The sequence below is a fragment of the Lucilia sericata genome, unplaced genomic scaffold (genome assembly GCF_015586225.1).
Source record: "Lucilia sericata isolate MDLA Ls3-8-SP2 unplaced genomic scaffold, ASM1558622v1 Contig000274F_arrow, whole genome shotgun sequence".
Classification (NCBI taxonomy): domain Eukaryota; kingdom Metazoa; phylum Arthropoda; class Insecta; order Diptera; family Calliphoridae; genus Lucilia; species Lucilia sericata.
In genome coordinates, this window is record NW_023994299.1 from 240,888 (window position 1) to 254,581 (window position 13,694).

The following is a 13,694-nucleotide window of genomic DNA, read 5'->3' on the forward strand; positions in this document are numbered from 1 at the left end:
ATCGTGTAAACACAAAAAATATAAATTATACGATTTTTATTCTCTTTTTCGTCATATGGATAAATTTTCATTAGACTTTACGTACGTAAAGTGTGATCGTGTAAAGGGCCCTTTATCATCACTGGAAAATATCACTAAAATTTGGTTTATCGCTAGATTTCATAAAAAAAATAGTTACAACGAAATTAATACAAAAATGGCAATTTCAAGCCAAATTACATTGATTAGCTTTTTGAACTTTTTTAGAATAATATTATTTCTTGTTGTATGCAACAACAGCTTTATTCCTTAACAGAATTAAATTTGGTATCATAATTTCAAAGGAGATAAAAAATGGAAATGAAAATCGCTAAATTAAACGAAAAAATAGCTAATTGTCATCACTGTAAAATAGTACTAAAAACACGACCGCGTTCAAGGCGAATTATGGCAGCATTGTTTGTAAATATATCTATCTCTTTTTTTCATTTACAACACCCTTTTCCTGCTGAGAATTGTCTTTTTCTTGCAAATAGAGCTGAACGACCAAAGAAGCCTTTGCAAAAAAACATACTACAAAAAACCGGCCGCGTTGTTTCAATTCGTTGTGGAAGTCTGCCCGAATTGATTGTGTATTTTTTGATTGCTCGGCCTTCAAATTTTCTCAGAAAAATAAAAGTTGTTTAAAAAGAAATTTTTAATTTAAGTGAATAAAATTCATTTTGAATTGACAATTCTCGAATAAAGAGTATTAAAATGTCTGTAAAAAACGAAAATGGAAACAACAGCGATTACAATGATGAGGTAAATAAACTTTTTTATTGTTTTTTTTTTTTATATTATTACCCTTTTGAATTATAAATAATTAGAGGCATTGATCTAAGTATTTCATTTTTAAATTCTATGAATTAAAAATGTATTTATGGTTTTCTTTCCATATTGCAATTTTTTCGTTGAAAATTTATGTATAATAAAAGAAATTTGGTGAAAGAAAAAAAAAACAAAATGGCGGCTTGATAATTTGTGCGTTTGTATATAACAAACTTAAAATGAGGTTACTTACCCATTTTTGTTAATAAATTTTACATACTATAAAAACGTTTTTATCAAAAAGGCTGTTTTGTTCAATGCAATGAATTTTTCATTTATACAGCTCAAATAATTTTTAGCGTTAATATAGTTTTTTTCATCATTGTTAACTGTACTTCAATTAAGATGCATACAAATGACACTGAAAAATTAAATAAAAAAATTGTCCTTTACAGCCCATTAACGAGCCAGAGCAATTGCGTAAACTGTTTATTGGCGGCTTAGATTACCGTACTACCGATGAGGGTTTGAAAGCCCATTTCGAAAAATGGGGTAATATTGTTGATGTCGTCGTCATGAAAGATCCCAAGACAAAACGCTCTCGTGGTTTTGGCTTTATCACATATTCACAGTCGTATATGATTGATAATGCTCAGAATGCACGTCCTCACAAGATTGATGGTCGCACTGTGGAGCCTAAACGCGCTGTGCCACGCCAAGAAATTGATAATCCCAATGCTGGGGCCACAGTTAAAAAATTGTTTGTTGGTGGACTTCGTGACGATCACGATGAAGAATGTATACGCGAATATTTCAAGGACTTTGGTAATATTTTGGGAATTAACATTGTCTCCGACAAAGAAACTGGCAAGAAGCGTGGCTTTGCTTTTGTTGAATTCGATGATTATGATCCCGTTGACAAGATCATCTTGCAAAAAAGCCACACCATCAAAAATAAAACTTTGGATGTGAAAAAAGCTATTGCCAAACAGGATATGGATGGCGGTCGTGGTGGCGGTGGACGCGGTGGTGGTGGCCAAGGTGGTCGCGGTGGTGGCCGTAATGATCGTGGTAACCAAGGTGGTGGCGGTTGGGGTGGCAATCGTCAAAATGGTGGAAATTGGGGAGGCAATAATTTCGGTAACAATGGAAACTTTGGTGGCGGACAAGGTGGTGGACCAGGTGGTTGGAACAATCAACCAGCTGGCGGTCCCTGGAACAGTGGTGGTGGTAATGACGGTGGTTGGAATAATGGTGGTGGCTTTGGTGGTTCTCAAGCCAATGGTAGCAATAGTGGTGGCGGTGGAGGTTGGGGTGGTAATAGCAGCGGCGGTGGTGGCGGCAATTTCGGCAATGACTATCAACAAAGTTATGGTGGCGGACCTCAACGCAGTAGTTTCGGCAACAACCGTCCTGCACCATATGGCTTCAATAAGGGTGAGTTTTACAAAAAAAAAAAAATGTTCTTATTTTTTTAATAAACAATATTTTCAGGTGGTAATCAAGCTGCTAGTGGTGGTAGTAGTGGACCACAAGGTGGTAGTTTCGGTGGTAATAATTACAATAGTGGTGGAGGACCTGGTGGTGGTAATGTTGGAGGCGGCGGCGGTGGTAACAGAAGATATTAAGTATAAGGTAAGTTTGATGAAATACATGTTTAATCTTTATCAAGACCCACTATGAACAAGTAAAATTACATGGTACATTATAAATTATTTATTAAGCTTTATAGCTATCTAGGGACTGTATTCAATAGTATCTTAAGTAACACCAAAAAGAGCAAAAAACTGTTTATTTCGCTAATTCGTGAAAATTGTTAAATTTTTTCTTCATATTTTTCTACGACCATATCTCTTAAACCTTATTAGAATTTCAAGTTAAAATTTGTAAATAATTTTATTTTTATTTAATGTCAATAAATATTATATTTGTAAATTGTTGAAAAAACAGTCGAATATGTTTTGCTCCAAAATAACCTGTATCTCGAATACCAAAGCCGATTTTAACCATTTTGACGGATTTGTGTTCGAATAACAAAATGGTATAAAACATTTTTATCTTTAAAATTTGTATCCCGAATGCAAGATGCGAGAAAATTAACCATTGATAATTTTATGAATACAGCTATTCTAATACAGCTATAAAATGATAATTATACGAAGTACATTTTATTTTTGTGTACCATGTAATTGATCTTGTAAATATTACAAAAGCGTCATTCCAAATAGCCATATTTTGTGTTTATTTTATAGATATGTATGAACATTTTAAGTATCAGCGCTCTGTTGTACCATATTTATATGCCTTCAAATCGCTGAAATATAACGATAACAAATCATGTTCTAATTGTTAATTCTAATCAAAAATTTACAAATTTTTTCCTCCTTCGCAAATAGGTAAAAATAGAGCAAAATACAAAAACTATCAGACAAAAAGAGAGAGGCAGGCAGGAAAAGGAAAAACAAAGCAAGGAAGAGAAATACGCTAGGCTCAGGCAGGCAGGCTTATCAGGCAATAAAATAAAATTTTATTCAGAAAAAAATATCTAAAAAGCTTAATTTTTTGAAGAGTATCTTCTGTCTATCGTCTTTATAAAGAGGTACAAGGAAATAAATACAGCAAACGATTTGAACACAGCCTGTGTGTAGAATACACAAACACAAATTGATGTAACTCTACATTTTAGCTATTACAAACATGAGCAAGTGTAACTTTGTTTTTTATGAACCCTGCTTTTTAGGCTCTTAAGCATCTTATATTTTTAGTAGAGTAAATAAGCTTTTATTTATAAACAGATATCATCAAAAATACCCTTCGGATATAGAATACAAAAAAAAAAAAGAAATACTTGAATTATAATTAATATAAACAAAATATGTAGTAGTATGTATAATTCTTTCATTTGATCCAATGTTAAAACCGCAAACAAAACCACCAATCAATTATAAAACTAACTACTCATTTTAATATACAAAATGAGATAGCCGGTTTTATACAAATATGTATTTAAAAAGGTATTTAAATAATAAGAGAAATCTTTTACAATTGGACAAGAAACGATTTTCAACTAACAGCAAAAATTTAATTGTTTTGTATGTAAGAAAAGTACCTATTTTTTGTGTACCCAGTATATAATTATAACCATATGTAGTATGTTCGATTGCCTACTGGTGTTTATTATTTTTTCTGGTATCAAAATATACATATATTCGGAAATAGTAACAACGCTAGCAAGCAGCAAACGAATAGACATGATGGTTTTATTTTCTATTTCCAATAAATTTCTTTTTTTTATATATAATTTAATTTCCTAATTTGTTTTTACAAGCTATATATGATCAGTCTTTTTGTCAGTGTATTTATATTAATATATTAAAAATGATTTAAAAAAATATACCATAATATTTAATTTTAAGACATTTTATATATTTAATTAAAGAAAAAGGAAGCGTAAAAGAAAAATTTACAAAAAACAAATAAGCGTTTTTTATGTAGTGTATAAAATATTTTTTTAGTAAACATAATTATGAAATCATTTAAGCGATTATCCTTTCAAGTGTCCCACAACTGAACATACTTGTATTTTATTATGTATATGGGCAATTTCGTGTCAAGTGACCCAACTCAAAAAATCGATATGGATGAAGTTTGCACCATGGTTACTACTAGTAGGCCAGACATAAATTTTCATTTCTATCGTTCAAGAAGTGCAGGAATTAGACGAGGTCAAAGTTGGACTTTTTAGTCATAGGGTTTTATTCAAATGAGTGGAACTTTTCACGTATTGGTCCTAGCAAAAATTGTCCAAAGGAATAGCTAATTCTTCATTGTTTCCTAAAAAAAATTTTAATTTTATACAATTTCCTTTAAGGGCTTTAGTCTTATAATGGGATATCTATAAAAAAAATTAACTCAAGAATAACATTTTTTCATGGAGTTTTTTCTCTTCTTTTGAGCAAAAAAAAAAAAAAAAAAAAAAAAACGGAAATTAAGTGCCAAATATTTAAAAAATCTTATTCTTGAGTTAAAAACAATTTTTTGGTAGATATCTTACTCGCATCCCATTATGGGACTATAAAGCCCTTTAAGGAAATTGTATAAGCTTTTCATTTGAGCAAAAAAAAAAAAAGTTTTTTGAAAAAATAAAAACAATTTTTTTTAATTAAAAAAAAATGGAAACAATGATGAAATAGCTATCTGAACTCCTTTATGACCAAAATGTCCAACTTTGACCCCCTCTAAGTCCGGCAGTTCTTGACCAATAGATCTCAAACTTTGTCTGGCCTACTATCCAATACTCACTTGGTGCAAATTTCATCCAAATCGGAAGACATTGATTTTAAAAGTTGAGTCACTTGCACGAATTGTCCATATGTATTTGGATGTGTTTGGAACATCCCACAGAAAAATTTAAATGTGGCAGATATTGCAAAAATTTATGGCAGTTGCGACCAGTTTTTATTTAAAATAAATTACGAACACTCCCTTCCTCCTTTTATATGTTTTGCGTAAAAATATTTCCGGTGAAATTTTATTCACGATAAGGGACGAATGTTTTTTCGAACGCTAAACTTTGATATGCTAAACTTTTATACTACGTTCGTAAATGCAACGCCTGTGTTATTCCGTATTTCAATTCGGAAAAAAGCAATAAATATATATCGTCACCTAGAACGCAAACGGCCCTATCTAACATTTTGAATATTTTACAGGAGAAGCAAAAAACTATTTAAATTGAAACGTTTGTTTTTATCAACGCGATTTATTTGTAGTAATTAAACAAATTGTTTAATAGTGAAACCTTCCAGCAAAAAACCCAAAGTGCTTCAAATTCTGGTGAAAAACCTATGGATTTTCCATCAGCATATCATTGGAGGGATTTTGTTCATTTTTGACCACTTTGAACTACATACATCTAATCTTATCTTTAGAAGCTGTAAAAATCCGATATTTGTATGTCAAAAATAAACCACATTCTTTCAACGAAACGCTTATGTAAATTTAATTGGTTTTTCATCAAAATTTGAAGTACTTCGAATATGTTGTTTGTAGTGACTTTTCTACATCTCTTTCCTCATTTTTAACTATGTTTTCATTTGTAAGGATATGTTTGGTTTATAAAAGTATGCAATCGCATTTTTAGATGTGATTAAGATGCCGTTTGTAAAGTATGACATCAATTATTTTTTGCTGGGGAATAATTTGTTATGATAGTTGACAATGGCGTATCGTCACCTGAAATGCAAAAAGGCGTAACAACAAAAAATTTGAAAATCGACTTTTTGATTGAAAATGGTCCACCACATCGAAATACAAGTTGTCGCAAATTTTTAGAACTTTATTGTCAAAAAAACCAATTTTATTAACATGAAATTCAAAAGTGTGTAATAACAAATTAGTCATTTTCACAAATCAGAATGTTCTAAAAAGCATCATAATAGACAATGTCTGGAGTTACATTTATATTTAAACATGTTTATTCATGTTTGGATATAATACATGGAAGAAGGAGACATTTTTATAACAACAATAGTTTTAATTTTATTTAGTTTTTAGCCTCTCCTATAAAATTTTTAAAAGTGTTACATCCTACATTAGAATCAACAATAAAATCGATTTTGAATTTTTGGTTAGTTAGGGCCGTTTGCGTTTCAGGTGACGGATATGTACATGTACATATGTATATCATATAAAATTAAAAAATAAAATAAAGTAAATCTGGTATCGTCATACCAGCTTCAAAGAATATTTGTTGAAAAAATGTAGCTTTATCCTGCTAAATCCTACTATTCGATTCAAAATGGAATGCAGAATAGAGGTGTTTCTCATTTCATTACATAATTGTGTGTATTCTGCATTGGCGTGTTTGGAAATGCATCAATGCGCAGTATAAATGCAAACAGGAACCACAAAAATAGCTGATGCGGTGAATATGTACATATTTGAACTGATTTTATAAAGTTTGTTATTACTTTGACAAAAGAAAGATTAGCTTATGCATAAAATGCGCATCAGATTACTTTGCATCAGCATCGCAAACTAATCATCAAATGCAGTGCTGTGATGCATTTCCGAATAGGCACTATTTCTTCAAATAGGAAGCTGGAACCTCATGTTATGCAAAACCGTTAACGGTTATCGGCCGATAACTTTTTGTTAAAACAACTGTATAGTTGGAAAAATAACTTGAATAAAATTGTAAACGAATGCAGACAGAGAACATTTCAATATTAAATGAAATTTTGTTTATAGGGGTAAATGTCTATTTTTATTTTGTAAATATATCTATGTATGTGTTTCGAAGTCGGAAAATATAAATTGTTTAAAGTTGCATTATAATAATGTTTAATTAAATAACAAGGATTTAAACATCCGTTTCAAGTATTTGTATATAAAAATATTTGTAATACTGATTATTCCCGTCTGTTCTGTAAACCGAATCTGAGTAAATTTCTCGTTTAAAAACGAATTCTTATATTTTTTTCTCGTTTTAAAACCGAGTACAAATCTAGTCGAAAGTAAATCGATTTTAATTTTATTTGAATAAATTAAAAAATTATTTTTTGCGCTTTTTAATATAATTGTAACTTAATATAAATGCTATGGGCATTTTAAACTCTTTTTCATTTAAAATAGGATTATTTTTTCTGAATTTTAAGTTCAAATGAAAATTCAATTTGCAAAACACCAAATTCGGTTTTAAAAGCTTCTCGGTTTTGAAACCAAATCGATTTACTGAACAGACAAGATTATTTTATATAGAATTAGCAAAAATTTATTTATTTAAATATCTTTATGAACAAACGTGTATAATATAAGATAACTGACATATAATAGACGGTTTTTAGCATAATTTCCAACATATAAAAGTACATCAGAAGAGGATCTTCAAAAATTGATTAAGGGAAAAAATCACTTTTTATTATTTTATCAAGAGAGCAGTACTAATAATTTCCATATCTTTGGTTTGTTTTGTTGCAAGACTGAAAATGTAATCTATCCTCCTGTGTTTACATCTATCCCAATGAGTAGTACTCTCTGTCTTGGATTTGAAAAATTACTCTCAATGCTTCGACTATACATCAGTTTGGTAAGTGTTTTTTTTTAATTTATAATTTTTAGATTTTGATCTCTTTTCAGGCTTCTATACATTATATGTAATACATAATAGAATATTTTTAACATAATAGAATATTTTTAACAATACCCTAATAAAAATCGTAAAATAAAAATTTTTCTGTGTTTATTTTATTAAACTGCCGAAAGCGAACCGCATTTGGCGTAAGCAGAAAATTATTGTTTCTGGAAATATTTGTTTCAAAATATGGTTTGTTTTGTTAGGATTATGCGTTTTTAAATTTACTACATATTCATTCTAATAAAGATTTTCATAGTTAAAAACTAGTCGATTGTTAAGTATATTTTCTATATAGTCTACATATCGTCACCTGAAACGCAAACGGCCCTAACTAACCAAAACCCCAAAATCGATATTATTGTTGATTCTAATGTATTGCATCAAAATAAATGTCTACACCAAAAATTGGACCCCTCCTAACATAATTATCGATTTTATTGACAAAAAACAAAATGCCCTATCTACAAAACCACTAAAATATTAAAGGTAAAAAGTCAAATTTATCCATTTTTATATAATCCACTGTTAACTATCATAACAAATGATAGGTTTCACTATTAAACAATTTGTTTATTTACTACAAATAAATCGCGTTGATAGAAACAAACTTTTCAATTTAATAGTTTTATGCTTCTGTAAAATTTGAAAAATGTTAGATAGGGCCCTTTGCGTTTTAGGTGACGATATATTCTTAGGAATCTTATAATAAATCTGATTACATTTCTAAAGATAAGTAACTATAACCTCAATAATTATGAACAAATTTAAAACCACAGATTTAAATATTTATTGTAAAAATAATATTTATATGTACATTTTCCATATAGTCAGGCATTATAGAAAAAAATACTCAAGTCTTAGTAGATCCCTTGAGACTCACGGTAACGGTACGCGGAATATTTTCTCATTAATTATGGATAATGATAACGTAGATCCCAGGGTATTTATGAGAAATTGTCACAGTATGATTGATCCTAGGACATCGGTGAGATACTCTGTTAATAACACTCCTGTGACTCCACCAATATCCAGAAGTTTTTCGTATCATGCGCAAATATCTGCAAAAGATGAAATACCTAAACCGCTGCAGGAGGAAGAAATTGCTCCTTTAAAAAGACAACCCAGTGCTAAATTTCGGCCAATAAATCATAAAAAACATAGTTGTACAGACGTGCACTGTCTGCTAATATTTATATGTTTTATAATCGGATGGATTTATATAGCAACATATGCCTTGTCCCAAGGAAACTTAAATAAATTATTAATTCCAACAGATTCAAAAAATGCAAAATGCGGTTTGGATTCTGGAGTTCGTGACAAGAAAATGTTATTTTTCTACAATTTGGATAAGTGTCTTGATCCATTGACACCCATTACAGGATGCAATACCAAACAAATATGTGTAAAAGAGTGCCCCAAAAAATCTTTTATATGGCAAGAAAACACGATGCAGGATCTGACTAATTTAAACATCTTAAGGGAAAAACTTATTTGTGATTCCACAGTGAACAAACAAAAGTTGAAGAGCTTGTTAGATGTTAAAAATGCAATAGAGAATGATCTTTGTAGTGGCTGGTACTTAGAAAGTAAACCTATATTTAATCATTGTGTATGGGATCTTTCCGATGAATTGTGTGAAATATTGCCCAAGAAGTTGACAGGACGAAACCGTAGGTCGGATTTAGCACCAGCGAATTTCATTGATTTTAAACCTGTCGCAACTAAATTAGCCGAATTCGGTAAAAGCATCAAATCGGTGTGTAGTAAACAACATCATAATACGACATCGAACATGATCGCTTTCAAAGAAAAAATTAAAAAAACAAATTCCAACTTTAACAGAATTATAGCTGCAATTATCTCAAAATTCAATTATAGCGGTAAAGAAATTTTAGCTGAGCATATAGCAGATGACTTAAAAAATTCATGGAAAGTTATAGTGTTTGCTTTTTTTATACATCTTTTTGCGGTTTTAGTATTTATAACACTCTTACGCTGGCTAGCCGCACCCCTGGTGTGGGTTTCGATATGTGGTGTTATTTTTGGTCTGGGTTATTCATTCTTTTATAGTTTTCGTCAATATAGACTGTGGAGCACAGAAGCCCATGTACCAAAACATGCAACGAATCTGCAGGCAAAAGTTCAAAACATATTGGAAAATGGCGATGTTTGGCTATATGTAACAATGATTCTAGGAGCGATCCTAACAATTATTGTATTAATAGTAATTGTGATCCGGAAGCGTATAAAAATTGCTGTGGCTATTATTAAGGAAGCAAGTAGGGCAATAACGAATATAAAATCATCAATATTTTTCCCAATATTTCCTGCAATCCTTAATATTCTTGTGGCCACAATGTCAATAATAATTTTGCTACATCTCAGTTCCATTGGCGATTACTCTTTTATAATGGCGCGTCGCAACATTACTGAAACTGCTGAACAATGTAATTGTACAGGACCTGAATTGCAGAAACCGTATAAACTTGGTGATGCATGTGATCCAGCTTTGTTCGAAAAATACTGTCGCAACGAAAATGATGAACTATGCATGCAAACTTCCTGTAGTTTCAATGAGATTATAAGAGATCGAAAAACCAATTGGTTTATGTTACTAAATATTTTTGGTTTCCTATGGGTAACGTTTTTTATATCGGCTTATGAAGACATGGTTTTGGCTTGTACATTCTCATTGTGGTATTGGACTTTCAACAAGAATAATATACCTAAATTGCCGCTACTAAAGGCTATGTGGATAACAACAGTTTATCATCTAGGTACCTTAGCTTTTGGAGCCCTAATTTTGTCCATTTGTCGCATGATAAGGTATATGTTGGAACTCATTGAAAAGAAGGCGAAAGCATACAATAATACAATAACACGCGCCATCTTATGTTGCATGAAATTTTTCTTTTGGCTGCTTGAGAATTTCCTTCGTTTTCTTAACCGAAATGCTTACATAACATGTGCCATCCATAGTACCAGTTTCTGTGAAAGTTCTCGAAAAGCTTTTAGTCTAATTACTCAAAATCTTTTACGTGTTTATGCGGTAGACAAGGTATCGGATTTTCTTTTTTTCTTGTCAAAACTTTTGGTAACAGGTTGTACGTCATTTACAACTTTTATCGCTTTGAAGGCATATCCAGATATAATATTTATACATTATCCTGAGGTTCCAGTTGCACTGGTAGCCATACTATCCTATGTTATGGCTCATTTCATATTTAGCACATATTCAATGGCCGTAGATACTTTATTCTTTTGTTTCTTACAAGACTCAACGGAAAACGATGGCTCAGCTGAAAATCCATTTTTTATGTCAAAAGAATTGAAAAAATTGTTGGGAAAATCCAAAGTAAAACGAAAAAAATTGCAAGGTTAATGTTCTTTAAAGGAGACAAGCATAGTCCATTATAATATATTACAATACGCCTTACAAATAACGATTTATAAAGATATTTTTAATATCGTCACCTAAAATGCAAAAAAACGTAACAACCAAAAAATTTTAAATCGACTTTGATTGAAAATGGTCCACTACATCAAAATACATGTCGTTGCAAATTTTTAGAAATCTGTTTTCAAAAACACACTCTATTGAAATTAATTTCAAAAGGGCGTAACAACAAATTAGTAATTTCCACAAGTTAGAAAGTCCTTAAAAGCAACATAATAGACAATATCTGACGGTACAATTGAATTCAAACGTGTTTATCGATGTTGGGATACAATACTTGTAAGAACAACAATAGCTTTCATTTATTTTATTTAGTTGTTTGTCTCTTCTGTAAAATTTTTACGCCCTTTTGCATTTCTGGTGACGATATATTAATTAATACAAGGTTATTATATCCTTTAATATATACATACATACATACGTTATTTATAGTATCAATTTGGCGATGAAAATTAAAATCAAATAATTTTAAAAGGTATGAAAAGAGAATATAGTGAGAAATTGTAATAGATCATTAATGAAATCTATATTTTTTTTTTTTCATCGGCTAAAAATTGATACTTCAGAATAATTTACATATAAAATATAAATTAAATTGTTAATAAATATTATAAATAATAATTAAAATTTTTAAAAATTAAATTTAACAAAGTGAAACTGAAATTCACCCTAATTCTACTTTAAAAAATTGGTTATTATTAGGAAATCTTTAAAAAGCAAATATGACTGTTACTTCAAACTAATTGATTTTTAATGAAATATTAAGTGATATTCCCTCTATTTCACATTTCTATTACGTTTCCGCATTCTAATACGCAACGATCGATAAAAGGTCTTCCAACAAAAAACAGAAACGTAAGAAAAATTAGCAATTCCATTTCATTTCAATTTTATTATAACTCATTCTCAATCCAAGTAATTCTTATTAGCAGAGCATTAAGCTCTCACAATTTATGTCTTATTGTATTTTAAACAAAACTATGGATCGAAATTACTAAATCGTATTCAAACATAACGACTCATTTTATAGGGTGTTTTCCTATAATTAGAATTTATCGATTTGTTTGGACAAAATATTCGAATTTGTTTGTTTTAAGTTGTCCCCTTAACAGTATGATACCACTAAGAAGGGGTTATTTGGCCTCGAAAAATTCATAACGCCATCACCAATTACGGCTTTCGCCTAAAAGAGCCTAGTCCAAGAACTGCCAATCCGACCTATACCTTCGTATAGGAAGCTGGAACTCCCGAACTCCGCTCCTGAGTTGACTGGTCCCCACCAAAATCTTAAACGAGTTTTGTTTGGTACTCCACCATGTATCAAAGAAATTTCTAGGTTATCAAAAAGAATGCATATGGTTAATGCATGAAAATTCGAAGAACCGTAACGCGGTACAGATATGCGACGCCACACATTAAACCAATGCGAGAGTGAAAAAATCGAAAACTCGAAAATTGTAGAAAAAAATCAAAAATTTTTAAAAAGTGGAAAAAAAGTCAAAAACTCTAAAATAGTCGGAAAAACTCGAAAAAAGTAAAAAAAATAGTCGAAAAAAATCGAAAAGTCGGAAAAAGTCGACTATTTATAAAATACTTATAGTCTAAAAGTCGACTTTTAATTAAATGAAAAAAGTCGAAAAATCGACTTTTCATAAAATGCAAAAAGTCGACTTTTAACTAAATGAAAAAAGTCGACTTTTCGTTTCAACTATAGAACCTTATTACTTACATCAAATAATAGCAGTCTGGTAACATTATTACTTAAAAAGTCGACCAAAGAATAAACAAGAAGTGAAACGCTGTCATTTTTTTACAACAATAACATTACGCTCTTCTCACAGACGAGTGCTGTGTAAATCCAACACATATGTAAAAATTGTATTCTCTCTCCAAACTTCAAAAATTTTTCGCGAAAATTTGAGGATAATAGCACTTTGAAATATTTTTTATCACTTAACATTATATTTTATAATTTTTTTGCACAATTTAAACACATTTAATAGCCCGAAAATAATATATTTTTTACAAACGAAAAAAAAATATTTTTTATTTTTTGACATTGAATTTTTGTTGGTTGAAATTAAAACTAAAAAAAACAATGTTGTAAATTTTCGTATGGTAAACGAAAAAGATATTTCAAATAAATAATTTATTTTTTCGATATTATAGATTAAAAAACAAATAGACGTGTTTATAAAATGTTTGTAGATAAAATATGTGGAAAATATCTTAAGAAACCTTTCAAAGTATAAATTGAAATGTAATATTTTTTTTCAATATTTTTCAATACGATTTTTTGCAACTATGTTG

General features: G+C 30.1%; 2 protein-coding genes across 4 annotated transcripts; both read left to right on the forward strand.

The window, feature by feature from the left end:
• The first annotated feature begins 496 nt into the window (after positions 1 to 496).
• LOC119603101 (heterogeneous nuclear ribonucleoprotein 87F-like) lies at positions 497 to 8,021 on the forward strand. 3 transcript variants are annotated; one of them, XM_037954992.1, is made up of 4 exons: positions 497 to 783; positions 1,245 to 2,226; positions 2,284 to 2,424; positions 7,772 to 8,021. In XM_037954992.1, the coding sequence occupies exons 1-3, from the start codon at positions 736 to 738 to the stop codon at positions 2,415 to 2,417; spliced, it is 1,164 nt and encodes a 387-aa protein (XP_037810920.1). In that variant the 5' UTR covers positions 497 to 735; the 3' UTR covers positions 2,418 to 2,424; positions 7,772 to 8,021. The 3 variants fall into 3 exon arrangements, with proteins under 3 accessions (XP_037810920.1, XP_037810919.1, XP_037810918.1); XM_037954991.1 differs by lacking the exon at positions 7,772 to 8,021 and adding an exon at positions 3,042 to 4,204; XM_037954990.1 differs by lacking the exon at positions 7,772 to 8,021 and adding an exon at positions 3,186 to 4,204.
• Positions 8,022 to 8,756: 735 nt separating this feature from the next.
• On the forward strand, positions 8,757 to 12,072 carry LOC119603123 (choline transporter-like 2). Its single transcript, XM_037955021.1, has one exon. The coding sequence runs from the start codon at positions 8,841 to 8,843 to the stop codon at positions 11,307 to 11,309; it is 2,469 nt and encodes an 822-aa protein (XP_037810949.1). The 5' UTR covers positions 8,757 to 8,840; the 3' UTR covers positions 11,310 to 12,072.
• The last annotated feature ends 1,622 nt before the right edge of the window (positions 12,073 to 13,694 follow it).

Excerpts from the sequence above, each read along its gene's own strand:
- LOC119603101 (XM_037954992.1), top strand. The coding sequence starts at position 736 with ATGTCTGTAAAAAACGAAAATGGAAACAACAGCGATTACAATGATGAG. Across the intron at positions 784-1,244 it reads ACAGCGATTACAATGATGAG|CCCATTAACGAGCCAGAGCA; the intron begins GTAAATAAACTT and ends TGTCCTTTACAG. Across the intron at positions 2,227-2,283 it reads ACCATATGGCTTCAATAAGG|GTGGTAATCAAGCTGCTAGT; the intron begins GTGAGTTTTACA and ends CAATATTTTCAG.
- LOC119603123 (XM_037955021.1), top strand. The coding sequence starts at position 8,841 with ATGGATAATGATAACGTAGATCCCAGGGTATTTATGAGAAATTGTCAC.